This window comes from Eumetopias jubatus, unplaced genomic scaffold, assembly GCF_037043125.1.
Source record: "Eumetopias jubatus isolate StellerSeaLion01/CBP00866 unplaced genomic scaffold, mEumJub1_p1.0 scaffold_12, whole genome shotgun sequence".
Taxonomy (NCBI): Eukaryota; Metazoa; Chordata; class Mammalia; order Carnivora; family Otariidae; genus Eumetopias; species Eumetopias jubatus.
The window spans coordinates 106066320-106079165 of record NW_028274818.1 but is presented as its reverse complement, the minus strand read 5'-3'; the positions used below and the strand labels follow the sequence as shown (position 1 = coordinate 106079165).

The following is a 12846-nucleotide window of genomic DNA, read 5'->3' as shown; positions in this document are numbered from 1 at the left end:
AAATTCTGGAAGACGGTATGTGTTTCCCAGCGATGAGCGAGGCCTCCTAACCAGAAAGGCCCTCCTTTCCTGAGGTGGGAAACCCAGGAGTTGTAAAATAATGGGTGGCTATTACATGGAGGGTTGACTGCTCTATAAAAATTAAATGTTTTGCATGGCAGCAGACACCACAACAAAGTCAGTGGACAACAGACTTGGGAAGGTGTAGCTGCCAACACAAGGAGCCGCCGAAGGGCGACCGCTCACGACACCAAACAGATGCTGGTGGATCGGCGAGAGGACGATGAGCCCCTAGACAGACGGGCAGAGACAGATGGGAAGGTGATCCCCTTCAGAAGTTAGGGACGTGCAGGTTAAAGGCATGGAACCTTAGTTCCTGAAGGAACTGCTGCATCTATTGCTAGTAGGGATGTGGGGAAGTTTCTGTCCTAAATCGCTTATAAATCATTACCAGTTTTTGAAAAGCTATTAGGGCAATAACTGTATAATTAAAAAATAACACATTCCCATTGCTAGACTCACTTCCATAGGACAGAGAGGCACCGGAACTTAAGGACATGGAGTGGAATGATCTGTCGTAGCAGCATTTGAGGCGACGGCAAAAAAAATAAACATGACAAAGTAGACGTTCACGGGCGGGAATGAGAACCAGTCTCAGGCCATCCACACTGTGGAATACCACGCAGCTATCGTAGGGAAAGATGGAGGGCTGCTGGACTAGTTGACCTGGAGGGATTTCCACGTTGTGATGTTGTTGGGTGAGAAATAAAGATGTGGAGAGGTAGGCATAATGTCGCATAAAGCAAATGCCCCTTACTCCCCTTATCTGTGTTTTCTTGTGTGTACACTCTGCCTGTGGAAAAATACAGAAAGATCATACCTACCAGTTTGTTAATACATGTTACCTGGAATGGGTGGAGCTGGGGGAGGAAGAAAGTTTAAAAAAAAAAAACAAAACATTTTTTTCATTAAAAAAAAAACGGCAGCTCTTGAGGAAGTCTTAGAAGCCTAGTATTGCTTTTTTTTTTTTTTAAGATTTTATTTATTTGAGAGAGGAAATGAGAGAGAGCACGAGCGGGAAGAAGGTCAGAGAGAGAAGCAGACTCCCTGCTGAGCAGGGAGCCTGACGTGGGACTCGATCCCGGGACTCCAGGATCATGACCTGAGCCAAAGGCAGTCGCTTAACCAACTGAGCCACCCAGGCGCCCTGAAGCCTAGTATTCCTGTAACCCAGTTAATGCAAAAAGCCTGTGCGTGCGCATGGCCGGACTAGTAGAGAGGACAGAGCTGGAGGCTTGGGCTGGCTGTGCCGTGCCCTTGGGGAAGGAACTCTGCTGCAGGCTGAGCATGTGTATGAAGCAGGGGGGGAATGAAGGGCGGGGGTCTTCGGTGGAGGGCCGCTTTGCCTCGGGACCCTCGCCCTCAACTTAAAATCATCAGGGGTAAGTAAAGTACTAAATGTTCCAGTTTTCTAGATGACCCTAGGTCTTATGGGAAAATTAATGTTCTGGGATCCATGGCATAGTGCTAGCCCTGATCCAGTGTAGCCTTCTAGGCCGGGCTTGGATTCTGGGGGTTGTTTGAGGGGTACCACCGGCCCCACTGCAGGCCTGCTGCGTTTCACTTGCCTCCCAAGTGATTCCAATACACGCCCAGTGTAAGAACTACCACTCTGAAGAGCGTGCAGTTAGTTGGCAGCTCAGTTCCATCCTGGTGTAGACGCCTTTGGGACAGGCCTAGGGGATCCCTTGCCTTATGTCAGAGTCACCTTCTTCTTAGGACCTTGAGGGGTATCACCAGGCTGTTGAGGGAAGTCTCTCCACTCTGACCAGTCTTCCCAGCTCTTTGAGTGTCCTGTCAGCCTCATCATCTTCCAGAGCACACACGTACGCAGCTCAGGAGTTGGCCTCAGACAAGACTCAGAGGGACCTGTATGCAGATTTCTGGGATGCTTGCTCGCTCTCTGAGCTTACTCCCTCCTCTCCTTCTGCCCTGCCCTATAGTTCATCCCGTTTGGCAGCCTCTGTTTCTGCCATCCTTATGTGTTTCGTCCAGTCTTGTAATCATGTACAGGGAGGAGGTAAGCCATAACCAGAGGTTGAGACCCATAGAAGCCTGACTGTCCAGCTCAGTGTCAGCTCTGGCCCAGCCCTGGAGAAAACAGAACTGAAGGCTTTGTCCCCATTTCTCAAAACCCAGGCCAGCAGTGGTGGGCCACATTCCAGCCACAGACCTTCCTTCTCTTTGGCGTCCGCCCAGAATTTCACAGCGCAAGTGTCCTCTATAGACCTGGAGCCTAGCAGGTGCCTGACATGCAGGAGGCACTCAGGAAATGTAATGTCGTTCAGCTAGCAAGGACCGACCGAATAAGTCGAGGCAAAAGCAGTTAAAACTGCGTCCTTTGTGCCGTTATCAGAGTCCTCTGGCTTTCATCTTGAGCTTGTACGGCTTTGAGCTGCGTCCCATCTTCAAGTGATAAGTGGCAGTTTCTTCAAAACTCTGAGTGATTTTTTTTTTTTTAAACTTTCATGACCGCCAAGGGCAGAGCGGTCTGGTGAGCAAAGCACGAATTAGGGGTTCAAGTTGTTAATTCACCTCTCGTTAACTGTACCAAGATAAGCCACATTACTTAATCCTTCTGAACCTTTTTCTTCTATGAAATGGGGATAATCTTTATCCTGAAGTGCTGTTGTCAAGAGGACTTGAGATAATGTATGCCACGCCCTAGAAGAATACTGAGCAGTAAGTTTCAGCTATTTTGCTTCCCACGTGGTGCCTCTGTTTATGAGGAATTAAGCTTGCTTGCGAAAGCAAAAGTGAGGCGAAGAGAGGTGTGAGTGATTTTGAAAATGGCTGCAGCCTCCCTAAGCTGTTTCCAGTCGAGCAGTCCTTCTGGGGCCAGGTTAACGCCAGCTCTGGCCGAGCTGAGAACAAGTAGTGATGCTTCCTTGTGGGTCAGGATGGGGAACTCTAGGTCTGTGGATCCTCACTCCCCGCGTCTGTATGCCCCGCTCACACGGCTGAGGCCATCACTGACAGCGGGGCGATGGACAGCCTTGCTGCCGGCCAGGGGACGGAGCCAGAGGCCGTCAGAGCTGGATCGTTTGGCAGCCTCACCACCAGACCTGTTTTTCAACTTGAAGGAAAAATATACTGGGTATGTTTGTGTTTCCTGACCAAAAGCAGCCATTGACGTCAAGAATTGCCTGTGTTGTTAAGTTACACCTTTGTGTTTTTCTCTTCTTTAGCTTTGTGTGTTGGGCTTCAGAGAATATTTGCTTTTACCAATTTGGAATCGAATTACCTCATTATCTTAGAAGTAGATAGCACTTTAACATTCTGAGAACATTTCATATATTGCTTTATCCTTATAGAACCTTGTGAGTTAGCTTCTTACAGCGCACCCGTTTGTGAGTAAACTGAGGCTCGGATATGTTAAATGACTTGCCCCAAGTCACACGGCTCCTAAGCAGTGGAGCCAGGACGAGTCCCCACATTGCCCTTGTTGCGCCGCCTCCCCCCCCCCCCCCGCTCCACCCCAATGCTGTGTGTGGTGCTTGCATGCGTGGGGTGGAGGTAGGGGGCAGGTTTAGAAGAAGCTCCTCCAGTCCCGCCCTGGTTTGGGTCCTCATTGCTTCAGATTTCAGGTGAGGAGAAGCATTCCTCCTTCCCCTGAGAGCATCATTTGGATTGTGTTAGAGTTTTAGGATGCCTTTTACAATGAAAGCCAACGGCCTTTTGCTTAGGTGACTTTTCATCTTTTCCGTAACCTATACATTTGATGTGTCTAAAGACCTGCACTGTACATGTGGAAGGAGACAGGAGAGGACGGAGGGGGCAGGGCAGCCCAGGTGTTGCCTAGGGCTTGGTTGCTCAGATGGCCCGCGGGGAAGGCGCCAAGTGCCAAGGCCGCTGCCCGCCTGCAGGAGACACACACAGGGCCCTGTTGGAATGCTGGCGCACCCAGCTTTTAATTCTGCTCTTAGGAGAGAGATGTGGGGAAGGTTAAGAAGGATCTGTTTCTCGAGACTCTGGAAATGCCCATCAGTGGTGCTCAGTGACAGAGCCTCTGTTGGCAGAACCCGCGGCACTGTCCTGTTGTAGCTGTCGGTCCAGTGGACAGTGTCGCCTGCCGGAAAGCATTTCCATTTCTCTGCCCTCGAAGGGTGTATTGCTTCTGCCTCCCTCCTGCCTCCCTTCATTCCAAAAAGGAGAGACCAATTTTCTTCTTAAGATTGGAAGTTTCTCTCTTGCTCCCAGACACCACAGGCTTGAAGGCTTCTGAGGGGAGCCCCGTGAAAATTACCGCTAGTAAACAGAGTGTGGAGACGATTGAATAGAACCAGCTGGCTGTCTAGATCAGCACGTGTTCGTCGGGGACCAGCCATACGTCCAGGACAACGCTCCAGTTGCTGGTGCATTGTTGCTGATGGTTACTGCGGCGGGGGACGGCGTCTTGTTGGCTTTGCAGCCCTGGCAAAAAAGTTACTTTGATTCTCTGCCTGTTTCCTCATCTGTAAATGAGGAGGATAAGACTATCCACTTCCAAGGTTCCTTGTGAAGATGAAATGAGTTAATACGTGTGTATAGAGCTTAGAGAAATGCCCAGTGTAGAGTAGGTGCTTTATAAATCTTAGCCATTAACATATGATTGGATCCTTGTGTACCAGGCGGGCTGTCCTTACGTACCTGGTCCTTATGTACCAGGCGGGCTGTCACTGAGTTACATCAGCCATAGCTGCTGCCGTCATCAGCATGGTCCTGGTTCAGGCATGTAAACTTCAGAAATTAAAATCTTTGAAAATTAAGAATTTAATCATTAGTTTAAGCTTTTGTCTTCTAAAATCATATCAAGACAAACATTTTGAGTTTTGGACTACAGAAAGTTTTTGATAACTTCATGATTTGAAACTATAAATGGGCTGTGCTTTTCTACTTTAATTTAGTGGACTCTCTTAATTCCTATGCCAGTGGATGATCAAACAGATAAAAAGATTGAAGGATAAAAGGGGGGCTTATACCGAAATCCAAAGTGTTTACTCTGTTGTCTATATGGAAGGCTCTTTCAGAAAAAGTAGATTTTACTTTTCAACATATGTGTTTTTGAGAATTAACCTGTTTTTAAATAACCTATGTAATTTGTTTTCAGTAAGTCCTGAAAATGTGCTCTTTACCTTCCTGTGGAGAGGTGGGGTTTGCAAGAAAGCGAAGTAACTGGAAGTGGCCTCCTTATATTTAAAAATTAATATTTTTAATAATGTAGATTAGTTTGGGGTGCTTGAAGTTGTAATTTTATTCATCTTTACTTATAATAAATAGACAACCACTAGACTATTACTCAAGTAATACAAGTTACTGTAAAAAATTATTCAGACACTTTGGCTCATAGTATTTTAAAATTCCTGGTCATCCTTTTTTTTAAAAGATTTTATTTATTTGAAATTGAATGAGAGACAGAGCACAAGCAGGGCAGGGGGCGGAGGGAGAGGGAAAAGCAGGCTCCCCACTGAGCAGGGAGCCTGATTCGGGGCTCGATCCCAGGACCCCGAGATCATGACCTAAGCTGAAGGCGGACGCTTAACCGACTAAGCCAGCCAGCCGCCCCTCTTGATCACTCTCAAAACACCAGGAAATGAGACATAAATCTGCTATTAATGCAGCAGAAGGTACAGATATGGTCAGAATTTAACCTTAGCAGTTACTTGTTTTTTTTAAAGATTTATTTATTTGAGAGTACGCGTGAGCATGGGGGAGGGGCAGAGGGAGAGAATCTCAAGCAGACTCCCTGCTGAGCATGGAGCCCCATGCTGGGCCCAATCTCACAACCCATGAGCTGAAATCACAAGTCAGACGTTTAACCAACTGAGCCATCCAGGTTCCCTGCTTTAGCAGTTACTACTTGTAAGAAAAAATTTGATCATCTCCATGGATTTTAGTAATGACGAATATGATATATAATACTTTTTCCGTTAAAAAATAATTTTAGGGGCACCTGGGTGGCCCAGTCGGTTAAGCGTCTGCCTTCGGCTCAGGTCACGATCCCAGGGCCCTGGGAGCCAGTCTTGCGTCAGGCTCCCTGCTCAGCGGGAAGCCTGCTTCTCCCTCTCCTCCCCACCTGTGCTTTCCCTTGCTATCTCTCTCTCTCTCTCAAACAAATAAATAAAATCTTAATAAATCGAGACAGAGGATATGATAGGGAGAGCATGAGAGGGGGGAGGGTCGGAGGGAGAAGCAGACTGGCGAGCCTGATGCCGAACACGATCCCAGGGCCCCGGGATCACGACCCGAGCTGAAGGCAGACGGCTAACGACTGAGCCACCCAGGCGCCCCAAAAGAAGAATTTTAAAACATTACTGAGCAGGGAGCTCCGCACACCACTCTGCTTCATAGAGAAGGCCTTGTGCACGGCAGTTAGGAGCGACAGTGCCCTGCTTGGGTTCTCCTTGTCCTCGTGTTCACTTCACTCTTTCTGCTTTTAGTGACTTAGCCTTGCGGAACTGTTTTCTTACCTCGGACCTGAATGTGAAAGTCGGAGATTATGGAATAGGATTCAGCAGGTACAAGGTAAGCCAAGGTTTAAAGGTTCTCTCCTGAAGTTGACTTAATTTCATAGCCATGAGGTGGCCGTATCACAAAATGCCACCCTGGTTTTGGAAGAGGGGGTTAAGAGTCTTGGTTACATTGCCCTTTTGGAGAATGGTTTGTTCTAGTCATCCTAACAGCAGTCTTGGCTTCTGACGTGTTGTTTGTCTACATCAGTGGCTCTGTGCTGAGGTTTTGTGACGGCTTTCCAAAGGCTTTGTTTAAAAATAAGATTTTTACACAGTGTAATTAATATAGCTTGGTGGTGCATAACACATTTTAGTATGGACACATGGGCAATAATCATTACCACCTGTATAATCAAATACATGTCATATCAACATGTCCCCAGTAAAACTCTGGCTCTAAAGGAAGCTTGCAATTTAGATTTTTTAAACTCTGCCATAAATATATCCCCAAACAAACTAAGAAGTAGGTGAGGTTTTCATGTGTTCTTTTGTAGCCCAGCTGAATGAGATAGCATGGTATGGGGCATAGAACGTGACTGTCTTTCCTGGCTCCACACCATCTGCAGAGCGGCACGAGGATCATACCTGTTCTGTCTTCCGGGGTTCTCGTGAGGACCACAGGGGTCATGTTTTCATAGTACTTTGTAACTAAAATATATTACGGAAATATAAGTTGGTTATTTGTCTACATAGTCGCTCTAGCGTCTTGAGCCCTTGCTGTGTACCAGGCACCATGAAGTCGTTGCCGGCAGTTACCTATTTTAATCCTCACCATAAAGGGAGGTGGGTATTGTATCATCTTCATTTTACAGATAAAGAAAAAGGCTTAGCATATTTGTTGCTTTCCCAGAGTCTGGTAGCGAGCTGTAAATGGTTGAGCATGGACTTAGAACCCAGTCCCTAATCTTAGGCACTGCTGCCCTACTCGGGGCGTAAGGCCCAGCATATTTTAAAAGATGTTTTGCTCAGGGTCTGTTCTGTACATCAGATGTGGAGTACCTTCCTTTTCCAGGAAGGCTGACTGAGCAAGCGTTCGTGGCTCAGAGAGCAGCTCACGAAGCCCAAAAGGCTTCAGAGAAAACCTCACCCACCTTCTGCCCAGAAAATCTGTCTTCATGCCCACTTCTTTTTCTAATATGTCTTTTGGGTTCAGCCTGTGTTTTCTGAGAATGACCTGGTGTTAAATCATTGAGTTCACTGAAAAGCTAATAGAATTTAAAATTCTGTATGCTTGGGGCGCCTGGGTGGCTCAGCCAGTCAAGCGGCTGCCTTCAGCTCGGGTCATGATCCCAGGGTCCTGGGATCGAGCCCCACATCGGGCTCCCTGCTTGGCGGGAAGCCTGCTTCTCCCTCTGCCTGCCACTTCCCCTGCTTGTGCTCTCTCTCTCTCTCTCTGTCAAATAAATAAATAAAATATTTTTAAAAATAAAATTCTGTATGATTTCTAACACAACAGGAGGATTATATTGAAACAGATGATAAAAAAATTTTCCCTCTGCGATGGACTGCTCCAGAATTAGTAACCAGCTTTCAAGACAGACTACTAACTGCAGATCAAACGAAGTATAGTAATATCTGGTAGGTATTGATTTACCATTCTGTTAGACTTTTGTGTAGCAAAGTCCTAACTTCTTTCCCCTTGAGTACTTAAAGAAAAATAACTGAATAAGATTTAGGAACACAGGTGTGCCTGATGGTGAGGTAAAGACAATTCTTTTACATCATAGCAATTATCACAATTGTGATGATATAATTAACTTTTCTCTTACCCATTCAACAGTAATAAGGTCCACAAAAGCAGGAAACTGGTCTATTTTCTTGCCTCCTGTAAGACCTGCAGTATAATAGACATTTTAAATATTTATTAAAGTGAATGAAAAAACAGAAAGACGTTTGGACCAATATGTAATACTGTGATTTATAGGAGATCAGTTTAATGAAAGTTGAAAAAAATGTGTTTATGTCTTTGACTAACAGTTTCTGTTACAGCTGTCTTAATTTATATATATATTTTTTGTGCTATTCTGCTTTTTCTATTTTCTTTTTCTCTTCTTGCCTTCTTTTGGATTGATTTTTTAACTGCTTTTTCCCGTTAGTTTGAGAGCTATCTACGCTAGTCCTATACTTTTATTAAAGGTTACCCTAGAAATTATAACATGTATATTCCACTTATTTTAGTCTAATATTGGCTCATATTTTGAGCCTCTCTCGGAACAATACAAGGACCTTTAACATACTTTAATTTGGTTTAACTATACACCACACACATGCATGGACACACACGCACCTGTGTGCGCACACACGCACGCGTGGATGCATGCATGCACACACACAATTATATCTTATTGGGTATTTTTTTTCTTTTATCCTCACAAGACGTTATTATTGGTTTTTTTAAGCTTTTTTGTTTAGGTTTATCCACGTAATTAAATCACTTTGCTCCTCATTCTTTTTTTTTCTTTTTTCTTTCTTTCTTTTTTTTTTTTTAATCTCAGAAATTCCATCTGGGATCATTCTCCCTTTGTCTGAAGTATGTCCTTCAGAATTTCCTATAGTGAGGGCCTGCTGGTAACAGACTCTCAGTTTTTTGTAGGTCTGAACATACCTTTATTTTGTCCTCATTTTTGAAATATATTTTTACTTGGTGACAGTTACTTTCTCTCAGCATATTGAAGAGATCGTTCTACTGTCTTCTGGCTTCCATTGTTGCTATTGAGAAGTCAGCTGTAAGTCTACCTAAGCTCTTTGAAGGTAATGTGACCTTTTCTCTCTGGCTGCTTTTAAATTCTTCTCTTTGTTTTTTGTGGGTTTTTTTGTAGTTTCACTATGATGTGTATGGGTGTGGATTTCTTATGTTTTTCTGCTTGGGATTTATTTGGCTTTTCAGATCTATAGGTTGGTGGTGTTCTCAGGCCTACCCTTCAAATACTGCCTCTGCTCCATTTCTCTCTTTTGGGAAGTCCGTTTAGATGTGTGTCATGCCTTCCTGCTCTGCCTTCTATCTCTTCATCTCTCCTTTATATATCCTATCTCTTTGACTCTGGGCCACGCTCTAGATAATTTTGAGACCTGTGTTCCAGCCACTAATTCTTTCTCTTTTTAAAAATTCTCTCTTCAGCTGTGTCTGTTCTTCTGTTAAATCTCTCTATTAAGTTTTGTGTAGTTCAGCTACTGACTTTTCAGTTTTAGGAAATCTATTTGGTTTTTTAAAACATGTCCCAGTGTTTTTAAAACAGTTGGATTATGATCTGCATCAGATGTTTCTGGTAGCGGAAGTCTTAGTGGATTTGATCTTGCTGGTTCCTGATGGTGCCTTGTTTCCTTGGGGTGAGGATCTTGGAAACCTAGAATTGGGGAGCATTCCTCCAGAGAGGATCCACACTTACTTGCTTGTGTTGGATACCACGGGGTCCTGCCATGTATGAGAGCTTCACATATTCAGATGAAGGTTTTTTTTGAACACTCAGGTGTTGTGAATTTGGGCTGCAAATCCAATCAAGGATCAGCTCTGTGGTTACAGCTTGTTAGGGACCACACGCCCCCCCCTTACACATGCACACACACACACACACACACACACACTTGTACACACATACACTAACAGCACCTAGTGCTGAGTCAGCTTGCCTTTCAGGCTCCTGGAGGGAGGCAGGGGGCAGGTTTAATCTCACTGTGAGGAGGTGTCTCTGTGATTCCCCTTAGCTTCGGCAGGCCCAGGGCTTTGGCCTATTTACCACCACCCGCATTGCCTTGTAAACCAAGACCACAAAAGCCCGAGTTCTGTGCTTCAGCAAAGGCACCAGCTCAAAGGTGGTTTTAGTATTCTCCTTAGTTCTTCAAGTTCTAGAGTTTTTCCTGGCAATTCCGTTAGCCCATCTTTGATACCTTTAAAAAGATGCTCTGTGTGCTTCATCCATATTTTTACTGTTCCTAGCAAGGTGTTGGACCTGAAAACTTAGCCTGTGTTCCCAGAGACAGCCCACCCTTGTTGCTAACGCTTTGAGAAGTCTCTGGTGGTAGGGCCAACAGTAGTGCCAACTGCGGCCCAAGGCAGGGCCCACGCTGCCCTGTACCAGGGGGATCAACAGGGGCCTCTCTTAGAGAGCTTAGTGGAAAAGAGGGTAAGAACTACAGGACGCTCTTTTTTCCCCAGAGGGGAGAGGCCAGTGGTACTCAAGGACGTAAGAGCCAGTACAAAGTGAAGAATGGAAGAGCTAGGGATCAGCGAGTGATTGGTGGTGGTTACCCTGGAGGGCGCCGCATGGGGTAGAGTAGAGAGCTCTGGGGGAGGGACAGACCTGGAGGAGGAGACGTGTCTCATCTTTCTCTGTGGCCTGAGGAGATGAGTAGGGGATGCATAGAGATGCTAGGATTGGTGGAGTGGGGAGTTGAGAAAGCCCATGCTTCGTGTCCTCTGAAGAACAGGGTGGGCTGGGGCTGGAGAGGGCTTTGATTTGGGAATGGGGGAGGGAAAGTGAGTTAAATCAGGGATTTGGAGAAATTGACACAGGTAGTTATATGCCCAAGATCACACCAAGCATGGTGGCGGTAACACTCATTTTGCCATTAATTATATACTATCTCTTTGGTCTTTAGTGTTTCATGTGAATTTCTTATTTTCCTCAGTTAGATTATAAATTCCCTAATGTCATCAATAGTGTCTTAAACTTTTTTGTATCCAGAACGACCCTCTGCCTCTGGCAAGTCTGTGCCAGGGAGAAGAAATGTTTTATTTCTTGAATTGAGTTGTGAAATTTGGGTCCATTTATTTTCTCTGATAGAAGTGATTTCTCAACTTAGATACTGAATATGCTGATTTTTTTTCACTGACTTGTGAAGTTAGCATAGAGAAATTAACTCATAAGTTAGATTGTACTGTACAGTGTCAAATAATAGACTTACTCATTCAGTGCAGTTTATTATTCAAACAAGCATTCTGGAGGTATTGATCCAAGTCACGTAAACCATCAATACCCAAACCTGGCTGGATGTCAGAATCACTAGTGAACTTTTTAACTACAGTTTCCTAGGCCATACCTGCATCTACCAACTGAGAGTTCTTGGGGGTGGGTCCTAAATACCTCTCTATTCTAGATGACACAGGTGGTCAGCCAGATTTAGGGGCCATTGCAGTGATAGGAGATGCTGCTACACGACCAAAGGCTCGTGCTGGGATAGAAACCCAGAGACTGCACAAAGGAGATGGAGAGTTAAGTGTACATCTGAGCTGCAGAGGCCGTTTCCATGGCGACAGAGCACTTGGCGTGAGAGAACGGGATGGGTACCAAGAAGGGGCATTCCCTCCTGCCTGTGGTAACAGCCGAGAACCTGGAGGCATCGAGAGGCTCGGGCAGGTGGCAGACACACAAATAGATGGAAGAATGATGGCAAGAAGTCCCTTCCTAATAGCAACCAAACCCACACTGTTAAGGAAATGTGTGGATCCACCAAAGAAGAGATTATTTGTTTATATAAAGGTTTCTCTGATATATTTTCTGGTGTTTACTGCTATTGTGAATGGGATTTTTTTTTTTTTTTGTCCACCTCAGGATTTTATCTTATATCTCACCATTTTGCTAAACTCTGAAATAATTCTAATGTTCTTTTTTTCTTTTTTAAAGATTTTATTTATTTATTTGACAGAGAGAGAGATAGCGAGAGAGGGAACACAAGCAGGGGGAGTGGGAGAGGGAGAAGCAGGCTTCCTGCAGAGCAGGGAGCCTGATGTGGGGCTTGATCCCAGGACCCTGGGATCATGACCTGAGCCAAAGGCAGACGCCTGACGACTGAGCCACCCAGGCGCCCCACGATCTTTCAAATAATTTCTTGAATTTTAAAGTTGACAGTCACATTAGCTGCTCTCTATAATTGTGCCTGTTATCTGTTTGATTTTTTTTTTTTTGCATTGGCCAAAACTTCTAGAGTATTCTGTAGTAAATATGTAAGTATGAGGAGGCATACTTGTCCTCATCTTATTGAAAATGCCTCTTTTTAAAAGTCTTTGAAGAGTTATCTTTAATAACCTTTTCAGTACACACCTTGTTCGTAAAGTCACTAATGAGTGTACAAATGAAGATATTGGTGCTGAAAAATTTGACATCTGTAAAGGGAAGAGAAAATAACTGTTTTCTTTTTTCCACAGGTCCCTGGGTGTGACACTTTGGGAGCTTTTTGATAATGCTGCTCAGCCTTATTCCAGCCTTTCCAACTTAGATGTTCTCAATCAGGTGATTCGAGAGAGAGACACAAAGCTCCCTAAGCCTCAGCTGGAGCAGCCTTATTCTGATAGATGGTG

General features: G+C 44.9%; 1 protein-coding gene across 2 annotated transcripts in view; it reads left to right on the top strand.

The window, feature by feature from the left end:
- LMTK2 (lemur tail kinase 2) overlaps positions 1-12846 on the top strand; it is an 89712-nt gene that overhangs the window by 63117 nt on the left and 13749 nt on the right. For both annotated transcript variants that reach the window (XM_088016713.1, XM_028088416.2), the window contains exons 8-10: positions 6480-6564; positions 8008-8129; positions 12694-12843. In XM_088016713.1, the coding sequence (XP_087872839.1) occupies positions 6480-6564; positions 8008-8129; positions 12694-12843 (357 nt within the window). The remainder of the gene's footprint in view (positions 1-6479; positions 6565-8007; positions 8130-12693; positions 12844-12846) is intronic.